At 46.4% G+C, this 21727-nt stretch overlaps 4 protein-coding genes across 7 annotated transcripts in view; 3 read left to right on the forward strand and 1 right to left on the reverse strand.

Moving 5' to 3' along the window:
• Window positions 1-8562, forward strand: part of syde1 (synapse defective Rho GTPase homolog 1) — a 10552-nt gene extending 1990 nt beyond the window's left edge. Inside the window, exons 2-15 of one of the 3 annotated variants that reach the window (XM_028408424.1) lie at window positions 2558-2799; window positions 3110-3626; window positions 3709-3797; window positions 3885-4059; window positions 4140-4335; window positions 4480-4643; window positions 4839-4958; window positions 5036-5124; window positions 5195-5332; window positions 5433-5559; window positions 5841-6016; window positions 7289-7547; window positions 7621-7893; window positions 7990-8562. In XM_028408424.1, the coding sequence (XP_028264225.1) occupies window positions 2558-2799; window positions 3110-3626; window positions 3709-3797; window positions 3885-4059; window positions 4140-4335; window positions 4480-4643; window positions 4839-4958; window positions 5036-5124; window positions 5195-5332; window positions 5433-5559; window positions 5841-6016; window positions 7289-7547; window positions 7621-7893; window positions 7990-8177 (2753 nt within the window). In that variant the 3' untranslated portion in view covers window positions 8178-8562. Of the gene's footprint in view, window positions 1-2557; window positions 2800-3109; window positions 3627-3708; window positions 4060-4139; window positions 4336-4479; window positions 4644-4838; window positions 4959-5035; window positions 5125-5194; window positions 5333-5432; window positions 5560-5840; window positions 6017-7288; window positions 7548-7620; window positions 7894-7989 lie in introns of all 3 variants that reach the window. The other 2 variants (XM_028408422.1, XM_028408423.1) reach the window with 2 other exon arrangements.
• Window positions 8563-10407: 1845 nt separating this feature from the next.
• Window positions 10408-12851, forward strand: LOC114437623 (protein phosphatase 1 regulatory subunit 3C-B-like). The gene is made up of 3 exons (XM_028408430.1): window positions 10408-10681; window positions 10842-11227; window positions 11416-12851. The coding sequence occupies exons 2-3, from the start codon at window positions 10879-10881 to the stop codon at window positions 11994-11996; spliced, it is 930 nt and encodes a 309-aa protein (XP_028264231.1). The 5' UTR covers window positions 10408-10681; window positions 10842-10878; the 3' UTR covers window positions 11997-12851.
• A 1506-nt stretch (window positions 12852-14357) lies between these two features.
• On the forward strand, window positions 14358-17071 carry LOC114437624 (ankyrin repeat domain-containing protein 1-like). The gene is made up of 9 exons (XM_028408431.1): window positions 14358-14458; window positions 14739-14787; window positions 15594-15689; window positions 15802-15939; window positions 16130-16237; window positions 16318-16416; window positions 16485-16583; window positions 16673-16771; window positions 16840-17071. Exons 1-9 carry the CDS (start codon window positions 14445-14447, stop codon window positions 17050-17052), a joined length of 915 nt encoding a protein of 304 aa, XP_028264232.1. The 5' UTR covers window positions 14358-14444; the 3' UTR covers window positions 17053-17071.
• Window positions 17072-17417: 346 nt separating this feature from the next.
• LOC114437621 (rac GTPase-activating protein 1) lies at window positions 17418-21705 on the reverse strand. Of its 2 annotated transcripts, none has more exons than XM_028408426.1 (17): window positions 21447-21705; window positions 21168-21272; window positions 20884-21086; window positions 20635-20774; window positions 20489-20561; window positions 20360-20413; window positions 20192-20290; window positions 19881-20025; window positions 19587-19717; window positions 19354-19515; window positions 19127-19222; window positions 18650-18848; window positions 18464-18569; window positions 18189-18321; window positions 18030-18120; window positions 17756-17882; window positions 17418-17612 (listed from the first exon to the last, which is right to left on the reverse strand). In XM_028408426.1, exons 1-17 carry the CDS (start codon window positions 21454-21456, stop codon window positions 17567-17569), a joined length of 1920 nt encoding a protein of 639 aa, XP_028264227.1. In that variant the 5' UTR covers window positions 21457-21705; the 3' UTR covers window positions 17418-17566. The 2 variants fall into 2 exon arrangements, with proteins under 2 accessions (XP_028264227.1, XP_028264226.1); XM_028408425.1 differs by having other exon boundaries at window positions 18003-18120.
• Window positions 21706-21727: the final 22 nt, after the last annotated feature.

The following is a 21727-nucleotide window of genomic DNA, read 5'->3' on the forward strand; positions in this document are numbered from 1 at the left end:
TTAGCGATGTCTTTGGCTCAGACGTGAAGTCCTGAGCTGTGTGAAACTACCCACTCCCTGCTCCCTGCTCACTATATGACAAGCTCAATAAATATTAGGCATGCATGACTGTACTGCTAAAGTAGTAACCATGACTACCTGTCATGAAGCATTGTGGGATACATTGGAGGCACTATAGGGTTTAATGATTCTCACCATACACAGCACTGCAACATAGCATACGGTCTCAGGGTTTAGAGTGTTTGGATGCTTCAGTTGCCTTCAACAAGTATTTCAAATGATCGTCTGTGTTCAAACACACAGATCAGAGGTTGGTTGTGTGGGCCAGATCATGTGACGAGTACACACTGTGAAGTGACTAAGTCACAGAGCAAACGTATGTAGTATTTACCGTCAGATATTCTGCATGTTGTCTGTCACAAAGCAGACACACACACACACACAGTCTGAGCACTGGCCGGGAAACGAGAAATCCAGATGTTCAGGATGTGACATAAAAACTGGTTATAACTGATGAAGTGCAGTTTTACATTTTCAGCTTTGCTTCAGCAGTAATGACTGATGTAATGTTTAGATGATCAATAAGTTGACTTGAATCTAGCTGCTGTGAGGCTTCCCTCACATTCTCAGTGACAGCTACTCTCTGGATTTCTGCAGTTTTCTGTTTTGCAAGAAAACTTTCACAATATACACTCAACAAAAATATAAACGCAACACTTTTGTTTTTGCTCCCATGTTTCATGAGATGGACTTGAAGATCTAAACTTCATTCCAGATACACAATATTACCATTCCTCTCAAACATTGTTCACAAATCTGTCTAAATGTGTGATAGTGAGCACTTCTGCTTTGCTGAGATAATCCATCCCACCTCACAGGTGTGCCACATCAAGATGCTGATCTGACATCATGATTAGTGCACAGGTGTACCTCAAACTGCCCACAATAAAAGGCCACCCTGAAATGTGCAGTTTTGTCTCACAGCAAAATGCCACAGATGCCACAAGCATTGAGGGAGCGTGCAATTGGCATGCTGACAGCAGGAATGTCAACCAGATCTGTTGCTCGTGCATTGAATGTTCATTTCTCCACCATAAGCCGTCTCCAAAGGCGTTTCAGAGAATATGGCAGTACATCCAACCGGCCTCACAACCGCAGACCACGAGTAACCACACCAGCCCGGGACCTCCACATCCAGCAGGTTCACCTCCGAGATCGTCTGAGACCAGCCACTCAGACAGCTGCTGAAACAATTGGTTTGCATAACCAAACAATTTCTGCACAAACTGTCAGAAACCGTCTCAGGGAAGCTCAACTGCATGCTCGTCGTCCTCATCGGGGTCTTAACCTGACTCCAGATCGTCGCCGTAACAGACTTGAGTGGGCAAATGCTCACATTCGATGGCGTCTAGCACATTGGAGAGGTGTTCTCTTCACGGATGAATCTCGGTTTACATTGTTCAGGGCAGATGGCAGACAGCGTGTGTGGCGTCGTGTGGGTGAGCGCTTTGCTGATGTCAATGTTGTGGATCGAGTGGCCCATGGTGGTGGTGGGGTCATGGTATGGGCAGGCATCTGTTATGGACGAAGAACACAGGTGCATTTTATTGATGGCATTTTGAATGCACAGAGATACCGTGATGAGATCCTGAGGCCCATTGTTGTGCCATACATCCATGAACATCACCTCATGTTTCAGCAAGATAATGCACGGCCCCATGTTGCAAGGATCTGTACACAATTCTTGGAAGCTGAAAATGTCCCAGTTCTTGCATGGCCAGCATACTCACCGGACATGTCACCCATTGAACATGTTTGGGATGTGCTTGACCGGCGTATACGACAGCGTGCACCAGTTCCCACTAATATCCAGCAACTTCGCACAGCCATTGAAGAGGAGTGGACCAACATTCCACAGGCCACAATAGACAATCTGATAAACTCTATGCGAAGAAGATGTGTTGCACTGCATGAGGCAAATGGTGGTCACACCAGATACTGACTGGTTCTGAGTCCCCAGACCGCCAATAAAGCAGAAACAAAATGCACATTTCAGGGTGGCCTTTTATTGTGGGCAGTTTGAGGTACACCTGTGCACTAATCATGATGTCAGATCAGCATCTTGATGTGGCACACCTGTGAGGTGGGATGGATTATCTCAGCAAAGCAGAAGTGCTCACTATCACACATTTAGACAGATTTGTGAACAATGTTTGAGAGGAATGGTAATATTGTGTATCTGGAATGAAGTTTAGATCTTCAAGTCCATCTCATGAAACATGGGAGCAAAAACAAAAGTGTTGCGTTTATATTTTTGTTGAGTGTATGTCCAAACCAGCCATTGTATTTTGCCAAGATGTTTGCTTTGAGCCAATGAACCCTATCTGATCTGGGCTCCTGTGTACAGGAAATGAGGAGCAATAGGAAATGAAGGTCCCTGGTTGACTTTGAATTGTAACTGCAGTAAAACACCCAAAAAAGTCCCCGCTGAGTTCTGTCACACCAAACCGAGGCTTTAGACCTGTGTGAGGTAATGATTTCTGCATGTCTTCTCCAGAAGCTCCAAACACATTGGACTCTGCCCCCCAGCCACCATCTTCACCCTCACGGATGATGACATCAAAACCACCAACAGCAGAAACCGACTCTCCCTCGCCTCCTTGTAACCACATCACAGTTGCTAAGAAACAGCAGTGGGCACAGCAGGGCTCTGTCAGACCCTCTGACTACGAGCGACCACCAGGGATATCCCAGGATGCACCTGGACAGGTCTGGACCCAGAGGCTGAGACAAGACAAGGTAGGTGACCATTTCCAATGAGGAGGCTGCTTGAAGCTCGTTGGTTTTAGCTCATGCATTTATCTCATCCTGTCTTCTGGCCTTCAGCGCTGCTGCTGGTGTTTTTGTCCTGGTCCTGGTTTTGGTAGTCCTGCTTGCTCCTCTCAGCATCCCTTCTCATATTACTCCTAGTAGTTCATTACCACCTTTTCTCCTACTGTCTCCATGTAGCTGGGTCTTTCTTTTTGTCCTGCTTTTTATGCTGCAGGTGTTGTCTTGACGTCTCTTCCTGTCCTTTTGGCTCATTAACCTTCACTTGTTGTGTTTCCAGACACAGCTGTGTGGTGACAAGATGGGTGTCACCATTTCCTGGGATACAACCAGCACACCCTGTGCTCCCTCTGGTATGACAACACAGCCGGAAGTCTCCCAGCCAGCAGAGGGCTGCACTGACAATCCTACTGCCTCTGTTAGCACCAGGCTGTCAGGCCAGCGTACCTACTTGCAGAGCCTGGATCGCAGCAGTCGAGCCTGGTTGCTATCATCAGGAAAGTCTCAGGCTTCTGAAGAGGTGTGTGGCCTACAAGAAGAAAGTGGCAGCAACATCTGGTACAACCCCATCCCTGAGGAGGAGGATGCAGGGGGTCTACACAGGAAGGAGGAAATATGGAGGAGATGGGATGAAAAAGAGGAGGACGGAGCAACAGTGGTGGGACCTGGACATGTCAGAGCAGAGAGTGGCAGTCTGTGGGTTGAGCCAATAGAAGGTTTTAGCGGTGATTATGCACTGGAGGGCGCCAATCCAAGTGTTAGTCATCATGTTGATGACATCAAAGCAGAAAACACAGGTAACATGTCCTGATTCCCCAGCGGACATTATACTGCACCACCTTTACACTCTCATCACCATTCACATGTCTTCACTTTCAGACTCTTCTCCCTCTGACTCCAGCCCTGCCACCCAGAAGAAAGGGGGCGTGTCTAGCAGTGTGATTGACAGGTTGAAGTCTCCTGGTACAGTAAGGAAACTATCTCTAAAGATGAAGAAACTTCCTGAACTGCGCCGAAAACTCAGCCTTCGCTCATCCTCTCGCGCTCATCGTCAGGGAAACGACAGCAGAGGGGGTGGGGACGGAATGACCAGTAAGAATGCCACATCATCAGTGCTGTCAAACGAGAATGTGATCAGCAGATACCATCTAGATAGCTCCGCCCTCCCTGCCCGACGGCTGCAGCGAGCATCCAGAGCCCGCTCTGCAGCTAAAGGAGGTAAACATACAGGTCAGAGGGCAGAGTCCTTCACATGCAGGAAATGTTTACCATATAAACTGACAAACCCTAAAACTCTGCTTTCCCCTTAGGTTATCTTAGTGATGGGGACTCTCCTGAGCTGTTGCCACGGCAACATGGCTCTCAACCTGCAACTTCCTATGAAGCTGCATGTGACATCAGTTCCTTCCAGTTGTATGTGGGCTCTGACCCACCACGATGCAGCCAGCGAGTGACGGGTCTCCTGACTGTGCACCTTCTGGGCCTGGAAGAGATGAAGACCAGCAGGTACAAACCACAGACTTATGGAGCTTATTGTAAGGTGTTCAAATATACTTTAGTACAGTCAGAATTCAATGCACAGCAATCCAAAGCTGTGATGACCTTCATCTGAGGCAATTTCCTTATTTTCTTTGTGGCTGTCTTTGACAGGTCAGAGGGGAATAAGGAGGTCCTCCTCGCCATTCAGATTGATGGGGTTACGAGAGCAAGGACCGCCCTTTTGACCCTGCGAGGCCCCACCCTTACTTTAAACCATACTTTCCACCTAGAGCTAGAGAGAGCAAGGCAGCTCCGCATAGTGGTCTTAACACCAGGTACTATCAGGGCAGATACTTCTGACTTCTGTCCGCTGTCAGTGCTGCTTGATTAATACTAACACCAGTCACAACCTGACCTGCTGCTATGTTCAAGTTCTAATTCAGTTTCTGCTGGAATGGAACAGAATAGAAAGCTGACTTTCTGAGTCTTAGTTTGACTGATTTTAGTATTTTTATCTTTTGTCCGTGCAGCCTGTCCACCAGCAGTGGGAGGGGCTAAACCAGTGACTGAGCAGAGTCACACTTCAGGCAGTCAAACCAGAAACAGAGTCTGCTGTCTGGGTGGAGTCTCCATCCCTCCACTCTTTAAAGGTTAATTACATTAAATGTGATTTTACTCATTTTTTCTGCTCCGGAGGTTCAAACAGTGAGAATGTTTTCTGCCTCAGGGTGCCGTAGTCAGCAGCTTTGTGTAAAGCTGGAGCCCAGAGGACTTCTGTATGTCAAACTGTCTCTTCAGGAAAAGTGGGACACACAGGTACAAGACACAAGTGTTATTTCTACTAAAACTGGCCATTGTTCCATTCAGTGACTGTTTCCTTGTACAGCCCAGTAGGGACACGTCAACACCTTCTTCTGTGTTTGGAGTTGAATTGCACCAGCTAGTGGAGAAAGAAGGGTCTGCATCTCCAGTCCCTCTGCTGATCCAGAAATCTGTGGCTGAGATAGAACGACGAGGACTGAAGGTGTTTTTCTCAGCCCTGACAAACTTATTGCTACCATGTTAGCATCTCAGTGAGAAATGCTAACAACGCAACAATGCTGCCATGTTATGATGTCTTTCAGGTGGTGGGTCTGTACAGACTGTGTGGTTCTGCTGCAGTGAAGAAGGAGCTCAGGGACTGGTTTGAGAGGAACAGTTCAGCAGTTAGTATGTCTGAGGACCTTTACCCTGACATAAATGTCATTACAGGTAAGTGAATGAGTGAAACTGAACTTGCAGACCTGCATCCAAGTCAGAAATTTGGTTGTGCATGGATCCAGGCGCACCAAGGTGACCAAGAGAACTTTGATCTGACATGAAGGATTTGGAGTCTTTGGCTGACATGCCAACTTGACTACATGGACTACAAAGACTCAGACGTGGTCCTCAGATGCAGTTGCAGAGTCTCAGATTATATTTGAACCAGATTTTCTGGATTAAAAGCATAACTTCATCATCTGATCCTTGACATCGTCCTGTGTTTTATTTAGGCATCCTGAAAGACTACCTAAGGGAGCTGCCGTCTCCCCTCATTACCAGGACTCTGTACCAGGTGGTACGAGAAGCGATGAATCTACGATCTGCACCCGCCCTGACAGTGACCCAGGACCCCCAGCTGGCCCAGAGCACAGTGGAGCTGCTGTCCTGCCTGCCACCTCCAGAGAGGGTAATACAGAGTAATACTGCTGTGGTGCTGCAAGTGTTTGTTTTGAGCTATTGCCAATGTTTCCTCCTTCACTGCCAGCTGCAATCAATCAAACTCAGGCAGTGTTGAACTGATTACACCACAGTCAGGGAATCACGGCCACATAGTCCCCAATGTTGAATTTTATCTGCCTCCCTTCATCCATTTTATTCACTGAGGGAGCAAGAAGTTATTTCAGTCTTTCCATCCAACAAACATTTGGTATCTCTTTATCCTTCAGATGAAGGATGCTTCCTTACAGTTAAACTCACATTAATAAGGATTCCTCCCTTTTTCAGAGACGAAGTGTTCGGATGTAAGTGGTTGACTTACTGTGTAGAGCCACTGGCTGACAACTTTGCCACCATTTTTTAAAAAAAAAGTCTTTTCAATATTACATATATATTTCATCACCTCTGCAAAAACTAAAAGTTTGTTTACAGGGTTAGGGTCACACTTCTTCGCTTGGTCCAAAGTCATCTGTATGGTAGAAAATATCTTGCAAGGCTAACTGACTTGCCACATGAACTCTAGCCTAATATGTTGGCAGATTGGCTTTCCTACAAATACACCTCAGAAAGTAAAAGTAAATGGTGTCTCTGACATTATTTTATCCTGTCCTGTAGTAGAGGATCATCTGGGTCATTATGAGAGCAGACAAACTGATAAATAGTTAGGCTTACAAATGATTTTCTCCCTCTATGATTAGGATGTAGAGGATTTTTGTAATTGGTACAAATACTTCTTCATGGACATCTATGTCTTTATAGAGTCACACCCGGCTCACGAAGCTGGGCCCTCTGAAACCTTCTCCAGCTCGTCAGCTCAGGTGTGCTGCTTAAGTGCAGAATCAGCTCTGCCTGCAATCACCTGCACACACAAGCAAAGGGAAACCGCAGCAGCACGAGTCCCTGAAAGGTCAACGCGCAGCGCCGTACAACAGTAGAAGGAATGGTCATAGAGAATATGACCTTCACTTGTTCTCCCCATCAGAATGAGTGAACAGGCTGTCGAGGTGCTGCAGCAGTAGTGATACTTTGTTAAAATGTTTTATCTCTTTCATCTGCTGGTTTGAGTCAGTTACTGCTGGAGTTGTGGGACTATGTAGTATGCAGTAGATCTTATAGAATCAGTAAAGAAAGCAGCTCTCAGCTGATTGCACCTGTCCCTGTATGGAGGTTATAAGTTACTGCCATCCAGTTGCAGACATGCAGGACAAACTGATTTAAGGAGTCCCTGTTTATTTAACCCCAGGCCACCTTGACTCTCCTGCTCGATCACCTCAGCCTGGTGGCATCCTACAGCTCCTACAATAGGATGACACACCAGAACCTTGCTGTCTGTTTTGGTCCGGTTCTCCTCACGCCAACCCAGGAGGCCTGGAAGGATGGGGGAGGAGGGAGGGCTGGAAGAGTACTTGGGAAGGGAATCAGTCATGGAGAGGAGATGGCGAGTGCAGTGGACTTCAAGCGGCACATTGAGGCATTGCACTATCTTCTGCAGCTGTGGCCAGGTAAAAAGGAGGCCCTGAATCTATGTACCATGTGCCATGCAAATCTGGTTTGATGTTCACATTTCTTCCTCAGTGCCAACCGATCGAGTCACATCAGGAGACCACACTAACACTCCTGATATCCTGGGCCAGCAGCAGAGGCATCAGCACCGCCCCCTCCTGCAACTGGCTCTGCCTCAGAACCAGGAGGAGGTGGTGGTGTCACGCAGAGGGCGCGGGGGTCTGGCTCGGCTTGAGAGTCCTCCAATCAACCGGTACGCTGGAGATTGGAGCATCTGTGGACAAGATCTCCTCTCTGGTCAGGAAGCTGACTATGATGAAGTGGCAGGAAGTGAGAGTGATGGAGGTAAAGAAATAAGTGGGACTGTTTGTCGAAAGTGTTTTTATTTCCAGATACTAGGAATAATGGTAAATTGTCTGGGTTGCTGTCATTGATGTTTAGGCAGCCGGGATGAAGACGAGGAGGAGGTGGTGAAGAAGGATGTGTGGTCATCTGGAGGAGGACTGTACATGGATGAGTTTATGGATTTTGATGCTCCATTTAACTGCCGTCTCAGCCTGAAAGACTTTGACACTCTGATCCATGACCTGGACAGAGAGCTGGCCAAACAGATCAACATCTGCCTGTAGAGGAGGAGGATGAAGAGGAAGAGGAGAAGGGGGATGTGACATTCGTTTATGTTCAAAAGATTATTCATAAATTTATTACAGCAGATTTTCTTCTAAAATGTTGGAATGGCCTCTGAGAGGTTTGAAGCTTTAGTCAGTTGACCTCAGGTCAGCCTGTCAACCTTTGGGAGGTGACAGGAACAGACACCATTTGTTTCATGTAAGGGTAAAACAAACAGATGTCAGAATATCAAAGGGGTCTCCTGTGTTCTGAAAATATCTTAGAAAAAAATGACTGATTACCTTTAAAGGTAGGGTAGGAGATTTTGAAAACTCACTGAGAGTCAGCCAGATTTCCAAAGTAAACACACGCCCCTTTCTCTCGGAGCTCACCCTGAAGCCACGCCTCCAATCACATGGACGCGCATCACCTGAAGACGAGCTGCGGTCTGTGACTTCGGCCATCATGCACGTACCTCTCTGGTGCACAGAGCAGGAAGAGAGTGACAACCAGCCAATACTCTGTGCAGGGTCCACCCGGAGGATTGGCTGATGTTTTTATGTTTTATAGCTTCAGATGATTCATATTCTTTGTTTTAAAGCGAAACTGCCGAACTAATCGGTTGCTATCGGACTGTAAAGAGAAGTTACATTAATTTAACAAAAAGTGCATCAGAATGAAATCTCCTACCCTACCTTTGATTTTCCTTGAAGAAATCTGCACTCCATCAGCAAAAAGTGAAAAAAAATAAGCAGAATATGACCTGGTGAGGATGTTTAATCAAAATGTAGACCAGGACCTGGTTTCCAGTAAGTCTGAAAGAGGTGTCGTGCCAAAAACGAAACACCAAAGAGATTGATTTATTTGTTTGATCCAAAGATAGATGTTGAACCCATTCTAGTACTTTTGTGAAGGAGCAGGGAGCACTTGACAGGAGCCAGAACCTGAGGGAGGCAGGGGGCTTCTGTTCACACTCAAGTCTCACATGTGAAGTGAAATATGTTCCGTGTCAGGGTTTAATCTCAGTAGCTCCCTGTGGACCTTAGTGGACCCCTGTGGATCTCTGTGGACCTCAGTGGACCCCTGTGGATCTCTGTGGACCTTAGTGGACCCCTGTGGATCTCTGTGGACCTCAGTGGACCCCTGTGGATCTCTGTGAACCTCAGTGGATCCCTGTGGACCTCAGTGGATCTCCAGGACGTCAGTGGATCCCTGTGACCCTGAGTTGATCTCTGTGGATCTCTGTGGACCACAGTGATTCCTGGTGGACTGTCAGGGCCATTTGCACTGTTTAAGCCATAATTTCAAGAGACAGGGCGCCCCCTGCTGCTGTTGTTGGAGCAGGTTTTGCAGCAGAGTGATGATGGCTGCAAAATATTTCAGTATTCTTGGCGGTACAAAGTTTGTAACTGTGACACCATGTTTGAAGCTGTTTCTTGTTTTTACAGTATTACTTTGTTTTGCACATCTTCTATAAGCACTTATTCTCCTGACACGGTCAGATTTCTGTTGGAACAGACCAAAGCAGCCTGTTTGAACAACTATTAAACACAATTATTGATATTATAAACTCAGCTGGTTTTTTGTCATCACATTAAAATGATCTGCATTGTAATAACGACACATTGTCACCAAGCTGGGATAAGCTCCGGACCCTCATGATCCTACAGGACGAAGCAGGTTCAGAGGATGGATCTCACCTCAGCTTTCAGGACCAAGTCCTGCTCTCAGCTGCTGCTGCTCCAGGCAGTCATACTTTATTTAGTTTCAGCCACTTTTCAAAGTCAAAGAGCTTCATCTTTTCAGATTGTTTGACGTGTTTCAGCAAATTAAATTCAGATTCTCCAGAGCAATCGTGTACGTCAGCGCTCAAAGCCTCAGCTGCAGCAATCAAACATGTTCTTCTAGTTTAGTCTTATTATTTAGTATGAAAGTTATTAGAACAATAAGATTATTATGATTAAGATAAAGTGTTAATCCAAGCAGAAACTTTCATAAGCAGGTGCAGTAAGTTCTGGATGTGTACACCTACACTGCTTTACTTTGGTGCCTACCTCAGAACTCACAGCACAACTGGACTACAGTTAGTCTGCTCATGCTTACTCTTCACAGGCTTTGCCTGTCAGGCAGACCTCAGGGATCACAGACCCCTTTTTGGCTTCTCTCTGATTGGATGAAGAGTGAGCATCTGACAGTTCTTCTCGCTGATTGGCTGCCGTGTGTCCCTGCCCCGCCTCTCTGTGTGTCTGTATGCGGGGGGCGTGTTAGCGAGCGGACAGACCTCAGTGCGGTTTTTAAAATGGCTGAACAATAAAGCAACAGACAGAGCAGCGTGAACAGGAGGAGGATCTGTCGCTGAGGGTCTCTGTTAGTTTGGTCCTGTCTGGATCCTGCTGAGAAACTTTTCCATCAACTGCACCAGGTGAGAGGCGCGCAGCAGAAAACTGCGCCACAGCTGTGAGCCGCTTCCGGTCCGTCCATTCACCAGGAACTGACAGAAAATCACACTTCAGCTCATCAGTCTGTAAGTCCTTCGACAACAGACAGTTGAAACATCACTTAACCATTGTAGAATGAACTTTGGCGTCATTGATGCCACAGTTTCTCAGCATTCCTGCTGTTTATATATATATATATAAACATTAGTAAAGTTTTAAAATGTGTTTTACACACTCTCTCCTCAGGGTCCTGAACTCTCGTCCAGGGGGTCCGTCTCCCATCATGCCCACTGACATGGCGATGAGGATGTGCCTGGCCAGTTCACCTCCTCTGTGCTCCTTCATCACTAATTACGACAGCCGCCTTCCTTGCCTGTCGTCTGGGAGCTTTGGCATCACCACAGCAACCATGACCTCATCGATAACCGCCGCAGAGTGCAGAAACAGCAGCAGCCCAACAAAGCTGAAGAGGAGGAAGAAGAAGAGCGTGGTGTTTGCAGACACTCGGGGTTTGGCCCTCACCGCTGTCCACGTCTTCGATGAGGCCGGTGATGACCTGCTGACTCAGCTGCAATTCCACTGGACAGAGATGGAGGGCGCCACCGCTGGGCTGTGGCTGAGAGACAACAGAGGTGAGCACACTGAAAAACGACTAATCAATAATAATAATCAGTTCATCACCTGAACCCTGAATATAAAATGTCCCTTCTGGCTGTAATTAAAACTGCGAATCTGTCCTGGATAACTTCACGTGAATCCTCTCTTACATTAAGGATAATATTAACCCACAGTCTGCCCTCCTTACTGTTCCACATTCTAGACTCAGCAGACTGTGGGTCACTTCTGGTCCTGGATTTCACCCAACCTTCTGCAGACTATCTGAACCTTAGGAACCGGCTCAAATCCCAGCAGGTTTGTCTTGAGACCTGTTTTGTCCAGGAGGGCCTGCTTTCTGGTACTGTCCAGGTCCGGAACATCTGCTTTGAGAAGGCGGTCTCAGTCCGGATCACCTTTGACTCCTGGCTCTCCTTCCAGGATGTTCAGTGTCGATACCTAAACCATGTCTATGGCTGCCCGGACACTGACACCTTCTCCTTCTCCATCTCAGTGCCACAGGTCCTTGACCCCTCCAACAGAGTGGAGTTTTGCATTCAATATCAGACTCCAGAAGAGACATTCTGGGACAACAACCATGGGGACAACTATCGGCTGGTCGTGGCAGATCCCAACAGCTGCCGAAGCAGCGAGAGCACCGCAGGGGTAAAGATCCAGAGAGACCGCTGCAGAGAGAAGCGGGATGAGATGGAGTTTGATCCCTTTGGAAGTCCCAGGACGACAGTAGGGATCTTCCCTGAGTGGCAGAGCTGGGGTCATGTGGAGACCAGCACCCCCTACTGGTGATAGGAAAAAGAAGCACTTTCCGTAGGATTCACAGGAGCTTCACGTGAGCACTGAAGAACCACTTTGTCCTCTGGGTGTAAGACACATGTTTTTAGCCACTGCACTGCTTTCACTGATGCTACTTAAGGCTGCCCTAAAGATTTCGACTTCTGGCAGTGGAAGAAAAATGTCGCCACATGTCGGATAGTAAAACCTTTTTAGTTCAGGCTCTGATCACAGTGCTGCAAACAGAAGCAGGTCCTACCCCCTGAGAGCCCTGCAGACAGTGGAGTGGAGTGGAACAAGGAAAGCAGTCCCTGTTTCTAACTTCAGGTCTGCAGTAATTTGGTATTAAATATCATGGACTGTCCTTCATGATTGTGATGGATAGAACTTTTAACAGCATTACAACCACCCCAAACCTCAAACTATGCACCAAGTGACTATGCACACGCTGAGGGCTGACTGCATACTTTTTCTTTGGGAGCATTGACTTGAACTTGTCCCAGTCTCTGTGTGGACTTGCCCGGTCTTTTGTGAGTGTGGTTACACTTGTTTTTAACTAATCCCTGTAGTGTATGACCTCATAATTATGATGCTACTGTTGTTTTTTGCCATCTTGTGAGTTGGACTCTTTCCCTTTAGGACTTGGTGTTGTGTTGGTGACCTTGGTTACTGTTAGAATTTTATTCATAGCTTTGTTCTTTTTCTGATGGAATCTGAATGCAGCGTGTTGGCCGCTGTTAGCCCATGCTAATTTCGCATATGTTATTAATAGCGGTTACCTGGCTAACTACTAATCTAACTAGCTGCTAGCCATGGCAACAGCAATGCAGCAAGGCTGTAACGTAAAGTGCAATGTAATACTGAACTCCTTTTGTGTGTCCTTTCAGAATAAAGTTCTCCTATGTTTGTTAGGTTGACGTTTCTGGGCGTTTTCATTCAGAAGAGCAAAAAGACTGGGATCTACTTTATTTAGAGTTCTTGTACCAAAGTTTAATAGTTGAATGTTTACGGAGGCCTCCTGAAAGCAGCAGAGTGATGAGATGGGAGCTGACCGGCTGCTTGGACATGATTAACATTCTTCTTTTTGTGGCTGCGCTCTCAAATCACCGCTCAGCTGACTGAACCAACACTGAGCCCAAGGAGAGAACATTTTACAGCCAGCAGCCTGGAAAACAAATGTAAAATCAGCCTCGTGTTATCATCAGTGCTGCAGCTGCACGGTGTTTTCATGTGTTTACAAAGACATGTTGCAGTTCGTAGAGCCAAGCTTTAATGTCGGTCGCAGTGATGATCCAGTTTAACAAGATTTAAGCTCTGAGCTTGTGTCCGAACAACAGTGTGTGGAACCAGGCTGGAAACTGCAAAGATCAGTCAGCATATTTTACATTTGGGGGTGGGAACACTGACCAGTTTCTAGAACACCAAGGACACAAGATATCAACTAAACTACAAAACCACAGCAAAGATGAGGATATGATGCGAGCGAGCTGCTAATCTGCAAGTCAGATTAGATTTAGTAAACAGCTGCACATCTGCAGCTCTGTGTTTCCATCCACAGATTATTATACAACAGGCAGAGTTCTGAATCCCTCGTCATGTTGACTGGAGCTCACAGCTGGCAGACTGTAGCAGGCTCATGTCCCTCGTTTGTTTTCTGAATGAGAGACGATCTCAAACACTTTCAGAGAACTTCTTCATATAGCTCCAGGACAAATTGATTACAGCTCAGAGGTCAGAGGTCAAAGATATACTGTGACATCATGATGTTTTAAAAGACTTCCTGCCCGGTGGGTGATTGCTTTGAAAGTGCAGTTCACTTCAGATGTCAGATGAAGAGCAAATAGAAAAGTGAGGTGTCCTGTCTGATTTGATCTGCTATTACATAATGCTGACCAGCCTCCACACTGTTACATAAATATAAACCACAGACAGGAAGTGGGTCTGGGTCCGGTGTGGCTACAGCGTCCTCTGCTGGCTGCTACACAGACTGCAGCTCAGACAGTTTTAATTTTGAGGGACGATTAAAAAACTTATAAGGAAACCATTTTTCAGTCATTAACAGATTAATCAATACGAGAGTTTACAGATGTGTACAGGAATAAATAATAATTTCTTCCTATGATTAAACTCGATGTATCACTGCTGTCTTCGTACTATGAAGACATTCTAACAATATTCAGTCTCTGGTCATACATTAATATTGCTGTTACTGCTGCTAATAGCAGCCGGTTTATCACCACCAATGAAACCAGAGAATTCCTCCTCCTTCTCTAGTTCCTGAAAGGTCAGACAGGGTCAGTGGCTGTCTCCTGCATGTTCAACCTGTGAGGTCAAAGGTCACTTTATGTGTGTGTGTCTATATTAGGAGGATGATGGTGAAGTGTCTCATCACTACAGAGGAAAACTCACGGTTTATATCCTTGATGCACTTCTGTTGTTGCTGCTGCTGCTGTGAAGGCGGACATGGAGCTTCAGGGGTAAGCTGCTATTCAAACATGCTGCACTGCTTTATATATACAAAAACAACATACGAATATACATGTTTATTTCGATTCATTAGTTACAGCAGATGAAGATTGCTATAGTAAAAATCAGAACTCTAGCTGTTCAGTACTGTAGCTTCAGCAGTACATTAACATAATACTGCAGCGAGAGGGTTTTTATTTCCACTTGAGTTTGTGATGACTACTGAGCCCAGGCAGGAAGGTGGTGAAATGTGTCTTTGATGAGACTAAAGGTGTTTTTGTGTGATGTCAGATCTGAGCCAATCAGCTGGAGGAGTGAGGAGGCGACACCAATGATGGTGGTAAGAAATAAAACATGTTGTTATGTTCACATTCTAGATGTTTGGTTTACTATAGATCTGTCAAACAAAACAAATCAACTTTTAATTCAATGTAGCTTCAGAGTTGATGAAGTGACCTCAGAAGCAGGCTAATGACTGACTGCTCCACCTGCTGCTGACACCTGAGAGATAAGAGTCATCAGCTGGTTCAAACGTTAAAACAAAGGCAGCTGGTCTAGTTTGAGTGAAGTGAAGTTGTTGTCCTATCAACTGCAGCTAGAAAGCCTTCAGATAAGACAGAATACCACATTTTTACATTTTAAAATGCAGAATTTTTGGTGTTGTATACTTGCGCATGCAGACGTCTTAAATTTTGGAGGGTTTTTTTATTTCACGTGTGATGCTTGGCTCTAAATGTCTAAATGTGGAGACCTTGTTGTTCATACATGTGTGCAGGAGGTACAAACATCAGGGATCACATGACCCCTGCTCGATCTCTGACCCTTCCCTACTGGGAGTAGATTAGCCAATAAAATGACACCAGAGAAGGTCATTTCTCACACAGAGCTCAGAAAACTGAGGCTGCTGGTCCTCTTTAAGCTACTAATAAAGTTTTACAAGGAGGAGACAGGAGCCCCCCCTCTGACCTCTGCTGCTTGTTGACCTCTATATTGTTATTTCTGTTCGGCATGACCTCGTAAAGACTTTAAATAAAGTTTAAAGATCACAAGTTTAAATTCAGATGATCTAAAAACGTTTTGTTTATTAAGATATGCAGGTAGATAGAGATGGATCAAACCACTCCAGTCCTCTTTCTGTCTGCACAGCAGGTACACGATGGAGGATACGAGTCGTCTGTCTCTCACGAGAAACAGGACACTCAGGACGGAAACGCAGACTCTCAATATCCAATCAGCCTCAAGGTAAGAACAAGAACCGTGCTTTCTTTGTAGTACAGTACTAGTACTGATGGAGTTCAGGTGTCCATGGGGCGCAGGCATTGACCCTCCCCTGTGATGTTCTGTTCTGGCACAGACAGACAAGTCAGGTCGCCTTCTGCTGGAGACTCCAGCCGACCTTCAGAACCTTTTGCTGCTGAGAAACACCAAGAGAAAGCAGAAAGCTGCTGTTAGAAAGCCGGCTGCTGTTGCGCCCCTTTCTGTTGAAAGAGTGGTGAGACCCTCACACATCTGCAAAGGTGGTTCATCCAGTAACGGAGGAGCTGCAGTGTCAAATCTTCTTCACTTTTCAGTTTGCTGTTATTAAACGTTTGAATGCTACTCTTCAGAATCAGACATACTTTATTGATCCCAGGGGGAAAGTGCTTGAATGGTCCCATGATCAGTGTGTCTGTGTCTCTCAGCCGTATTTTGTGGATGAGGATGACTTCTTTCAGGCCTGTGATCAGAACAAGCTGCTGCTGATTGACAGGTACCTGTCAATAGGTGGAGATGTCAACGCCTGTGACACGGTGAGTCAATAAAGAAACGCAGTGAGACAGTCTGGACATTACTGAATGCCAGCTAGGTGTGTGAACATGTGTTTGTGCAGTTTGAGCGCACAGGTCTGCACAGAGCCAGTTCTCAGGGCCACACAGAGGTCGTCATTATACTGCTTGAGGCTGGAGCTGATGTCCATAGCAGAGACAAGGTACAATTCACTCACATATATGTTCACTCATCAATCAAATGTTTCCCTGATTGTTCTGTTCCTTCCAGCTCTGGTCCACGTGTGTCCACTCAGCCTGTCGAGGAGGACATTTGTCTATTCTCAAACTGCTGCTGAATCACGGAGCCAACATCACTGCAACAGACAAGGTGGCACTCTTGACACACACACAGCACTGCTGACTGTATGTTGTGGTGTCTCATGTGGTTTATCCGCTGTGGTGTTGTATGTATGTCAGCTGGACAGCACCCCTCTTCATGTCTCTGTGAGGACTGGACACTTGGACTGTGCTGAACACCTGATTCATTGTGGAGCAGAGCTCAACGTGCAGGACAAGGCGAGTCTTCAGGAGGGACGCAGGTCCTCATACGAACTCAGCTCAGTTAATAGTTTGGTTTGTTTCAGGAAGGTGACACCCCGTTACATGATGCAGTACATCTCAACAGGTTCAAAATGGTCCAACTGCTGTTACTGCACGGAGCCAACACACACATAAGAAACCAGGTAACACACACATGCACAGTGTACAGATCATACAGGAATGATACACGGTTGATCATGTGTCCTCCCCCAGAGTGGATGCTGTCCTCTGGACGCTGTGATGGAATGGCAGAATGACACAAAGATTCTCCTCACTGAGCAGACCAACAGGAAGTGATGTCACTGACAAGTTGTCCTGTGTTTTTATTGCATTTGAATGTTGCTGCAACAATAATATCACTGAGCCAAGATACATTACATTACCCATGAGCATCAGCTGGAGAAGTCTAATTAATACTAATGAGTGATGAGTCAGCAGCTGTGATGGGTACATCACACAACACAGTTTCTGTTTCTCAAACTTTGGGAGAACCTGACAAGTAAGTTCTGTGGACGGCCCGGTTTGAAACTTTACATTCAAATAGTAACAAAAAGATGAGGACAGTCATCCATTTCTATTCTTTTATTTCAACACTGTTACTTTTTTTAATAGTGTGCTCGTGTTTAATCTGCCAGACACAAAACACATCAGATCATCTGCATAAAAACAAACACAGCTGTATCTTCTCCAGTGTAGATTATTCAGCACACACATTCATAACCTCACAGTCTGCACATGGGATCGGTGTGAGGTGGGACAGGTCTCAGTCCATCAGCTGGGGGATGTGAAGAACCTCCTCCCTGTTAATGGTTGATTTCTGAAGACAAAAAAGAGTCAATATAATGTGTGCTGTTGATTCTAGGACTCTCTGTAAAATGTTCTTTCCTGTTTTGGTCAGGATGATTTGTGCATCCTAATAAATATGGACTGTCAGTTGGAGCGTTTATGTTGCGGTCTTACGTGTTGGTGAAAGCATTTCCCGGGTTCCTGGTCCGGCCTCTCTGAAATCCTCCACCAGGAGTTTTATAGTAGCTGTTTAATTCTGGAGAAGTCAGTGGTTTAAACAACCGACCTGAAGAAGACGTCCCTTTGAAATGAACACAGGAAGACGGCATGTAATCAAAGTAGTTTTGCAGTTTTGGAATAATTTGTCTTTGGCATTTAAACAGATATTTGTATAAATATTAACACATGAGACACAACACACCACATCTAGCCTCCTGGCTGATCTTACTGCTTGTGGATGAAGATGGGATTGGATCTGTCTGGGCGGCCAGGACACGTCTCCAGTAGTCTTCAGGGAGAGACAACAGGCGAGCGATCACCTAAACAAGAGCATCACGATCAATCTACCAGAACAAAAGTAGCCCCACAAACTGTGGAAGCAGCTGACCTTTGGCTGAGTGTTGGTGTCTTTCATGATGGTCGTTGGAGACAGCTCAGACATCCCATGGCCCACTAAAGTGGGGCCAAACACGCGAGACAAATTATTCTGGTCCATCTGACACTGGGGACTCCGCATCACCCTCAAAAGTAATAGAAATATTGCAAAATGGGCACTGTACATAACATATCATTTGATTTGAGATCACATTGTTAAGTGTGTGTTGCTACATGAAGGTAAAGCTGATCAGTGCTGCTGAGCTGACTGTAGCTGAAAGATTGTACTTGTGTAAATGAAGCATGAGAAAAGCCAGCGTGTCTCTGTTGGCCTTCGGCAGCTCTGCTAATGCCTGATACATGACGGCTGAACTGTTGTCTTCATCAGCCAGCTCTGAAACACACACACAGCAAACAGTTGATCTTACTTCAGATATCACCTTTGTACAAGATCACGTGACAGTGTCCTCATACCGGAAGCTTCCATGAAGGTCTTGTGCAGCCTGAAGGTGATCAGAGGCTCCTTCAATTTTCTCAGGAAGTCCTTCAGGAGTCCACAGACCACATGGATGTCCTGGACTTTACTCAGCATCAAGGCAGATTTCCCCTGAAGAAAGCGATCTCTGAGTTCCTTCACCAAACGCTCGCCTCCAGGAACTCTGTACAGCCCCCTCTGCAGTCAAAACAAATCATTCCCTTGTATGATTGGTTAGATTTTCTGAGGTGAAGGCCTCACAGGAACCTGGCTCACAAGCCTGCTGCTACTTTATCCATCTTCCAGCATGCAAAGTGCTGCTGGCTACAATAAGCCTCCCTATTGAGTGGCCTGCTGACAATCTGTCAGATGGAGGACAGACGTTTCTACATACAGGTGACAGAAACAGGACCAAACCACTTCTTCTCATTATGGAAGTAATGATAAATGATTATCAGTTGTCACTGGGAGCCCACCTCCTGCAAGCCCCGCCTCTCGATCTCTGCCACACAGTCCACAACCAGATGAGGAACTCTGGGATGAGTGAGAGGAGCAAAACTCTCCAACGAGTCCTGAACCAGAGCAGAGCATCATTAAGACAGGTTTCTCTACACCTTAGCCTGTCCCACCTGCAGTCAAACTGAGGTTTCATTCCGACCATATGCACTAATAATGATATAATCTGTGGTAGAATCTGGTTTACCGCCTGAGCTGTACTTTCCGTTGTGCAGGATGCGGAGCAGCCATCTGTGAATTTCTGTTTGCACTCGGGATGTACTGCCACACGACAGTTTCTGCATTTCGCCACTAGCTTCCCAAAACGAATCCTCTTCCCACATGCTAAACAGGTCTCCGGCCAGATCACCTGAAGGAAGACGGCACGTTGCTTGGACTCAGACAAAATGTGTCTGAATGTGAGTCTGAGGGAGGTTGTACCGTTTTAGATAGAAAAACGTGTTTGACGGTTTTCTGAGGTCTGCTGCTGGACAGGGCTCCGTGCTCCACTGGTGCCTCAGGTTCAGGCTCGATCACGGTGTCTTCACAGGGGAACCACACTGAGGTTTGGTCTGAGGAACAGAAGATCACAGATTTTACTGAAGATGCCAAAACTCTCAGCTCTTTAACTGTTTCAGTGGTTGGTGTCAAATGTTCTGTGTGTTTGTATAAGAGAGAGGAGACAGGGCCTGAATGAGTTGATCTGAGAGCAGCTTGATGTTCAGGGGATTTCACCTTTCTCTCCCACAGACACAGCACACTCATGAGTGATACTCCGTGTCGGGTTCTCTTTGGTCTCTTGTGTAATCCCTACCACCATGTGGATCTGACCTCCAGTCTCGGGGGTCATCACAGATGCCTTCACTATGGTCTCCACCTCCTGAGACACACACATCAGCTTTCTTCAGTTTGGTGTTAAAATGGATGATGGCGACTGTTCTGGCACCTTCTAGAAACTCAAATGAAGCCACGCAGTGATGCTGGTTTAAAGAAATTGGCTGGTCATAATCTTCAGATATTCACATGTGAACACATCGTGCACACACCTTCTCCACAGTGATTCTGTCCAGTAGTTCTGCAGACACATTTCCGCCTCGGCCTCGCTTCCCAGCCATAGTGATGCCGGCCAGGCCCATCGATGAGCGCTACAGAAAACACAGAGCATCAAGAATCAACATGGCAACAAGGTGACAACAATGCATTGGTCAGCTCACCCTCTTCTCTCGGGGTCGAGATCTCAATGGTTTGATCACAGTTGTGTCCAAATCCTGAAACGATTCAAAGTGAGTCAGGCTGCTTCGTGAACTATGCTGTACGTGTGTGTTAGAAGTATTTAAATGTACCACGTCATCGTCAGTCCGATCGTAGCTGATGTCAGAGTGAGACAAGAAGGACGACTCATCGATCACAGATAACCTGAAACAGAAACACACACTCAGTAACTGTAACAGTTTCGTCAGTGCTGCGATGCGATTGGTTGCTGGCTCACCGTCTGCTGCTCCTGTGCAGCGTCACATTGGCTCCTTTGTGTTCAAACGTGGCTAAGAGAGATTTCTGCTCATCGTTCAGGCAGGCGCTGGTTTTACTGTCGTGGACCAAGATGTCACACATGAGCTGCATCTGCCTCTGCTGTTGACGATAAAACTCAACGACTCAACTAAACGCCGTCTGCTTCTTATTACCACATGACTGCACACCAACATGTACGGAGTGGACCATCCGTCCTCTGTGGTCTTACCAGGTACTGGTAGTCTCCTTCTATTTTGTAGCGTTTCTTCATCTCCACGTCTAGCTGGTTCCGAGCATGTTTAAGTTTGACCTCCAGAGCGGCTTTGGCCACATCAGACTTCACCAGCAGCTCCTTGTACTTTTTCAGCTCCAGCTCAGCGTGCAGCCACTTTTTTCTCACCGCCTCAAAGTTCTTTACCACCTCCATCAATTCTGAGAGCAGGCAGCATAGTCAAACTCAGCAAACACAGTTTAAATGTGTAAATGTGCACATGTGGTGGGTTTCGGGGTCACCTAGCTCAGTGTTCACATTGTTCTCCTCCAGGCTGATCCTCTGCAGACACAAAGCCAGCAGCTCCTCCACACTGAGCCGAGTCTCCCCCATCACAGAGCCTCCACCTGCAGGACAAAGCCTCCACCTCCTGATCAACCCTAAAGCTATCAGACTGAATCAGCAGCTCATGTTTGCAACCACTGCAGTGATTGGGCCTACGATCTGATCAGCTGTGGCTTTATCTCATCCTTTGAGCTGCAGGAGCTGAAAACGCCTTTAGTCTCAACGCCTCAACTCACCTGTGTGCATGTAACGGGTTAATACAGCTCGGTGCCGGTTCAGCGACGGACGCGTGACTGTAGACCGAACGGCACCGACCGCCCAGAAATCAGACTGATCCGCTCACAGCTGTTCATCCTGAGCCGTGACCCGGTCTAATTACTGCTGCCGCGCTTTGAAGGCAGTGCTCAGTGTTCGTGTGGCCCAATGAGAAGTTAGGGTGTGGTCTATATTCAGGATTTTCTCTTTGTTCAAACCAAGGAAAGGTAAACGCACCTTGTTTCTCTTGAAGTTCATTTCC

Source organism: Parambassis ranga, chromosome 6 (genome assembly GCF_900634625.1).
Source record: "Parambassis ranga chromosome 6, fParRan2.1, whole genome shotgun sequence".
Lineage (NCBI taxonomy): Eukaryota > Metazoa > Chordata > Actinopteri > Ambassidae > Parambassis > Parambassis ranga.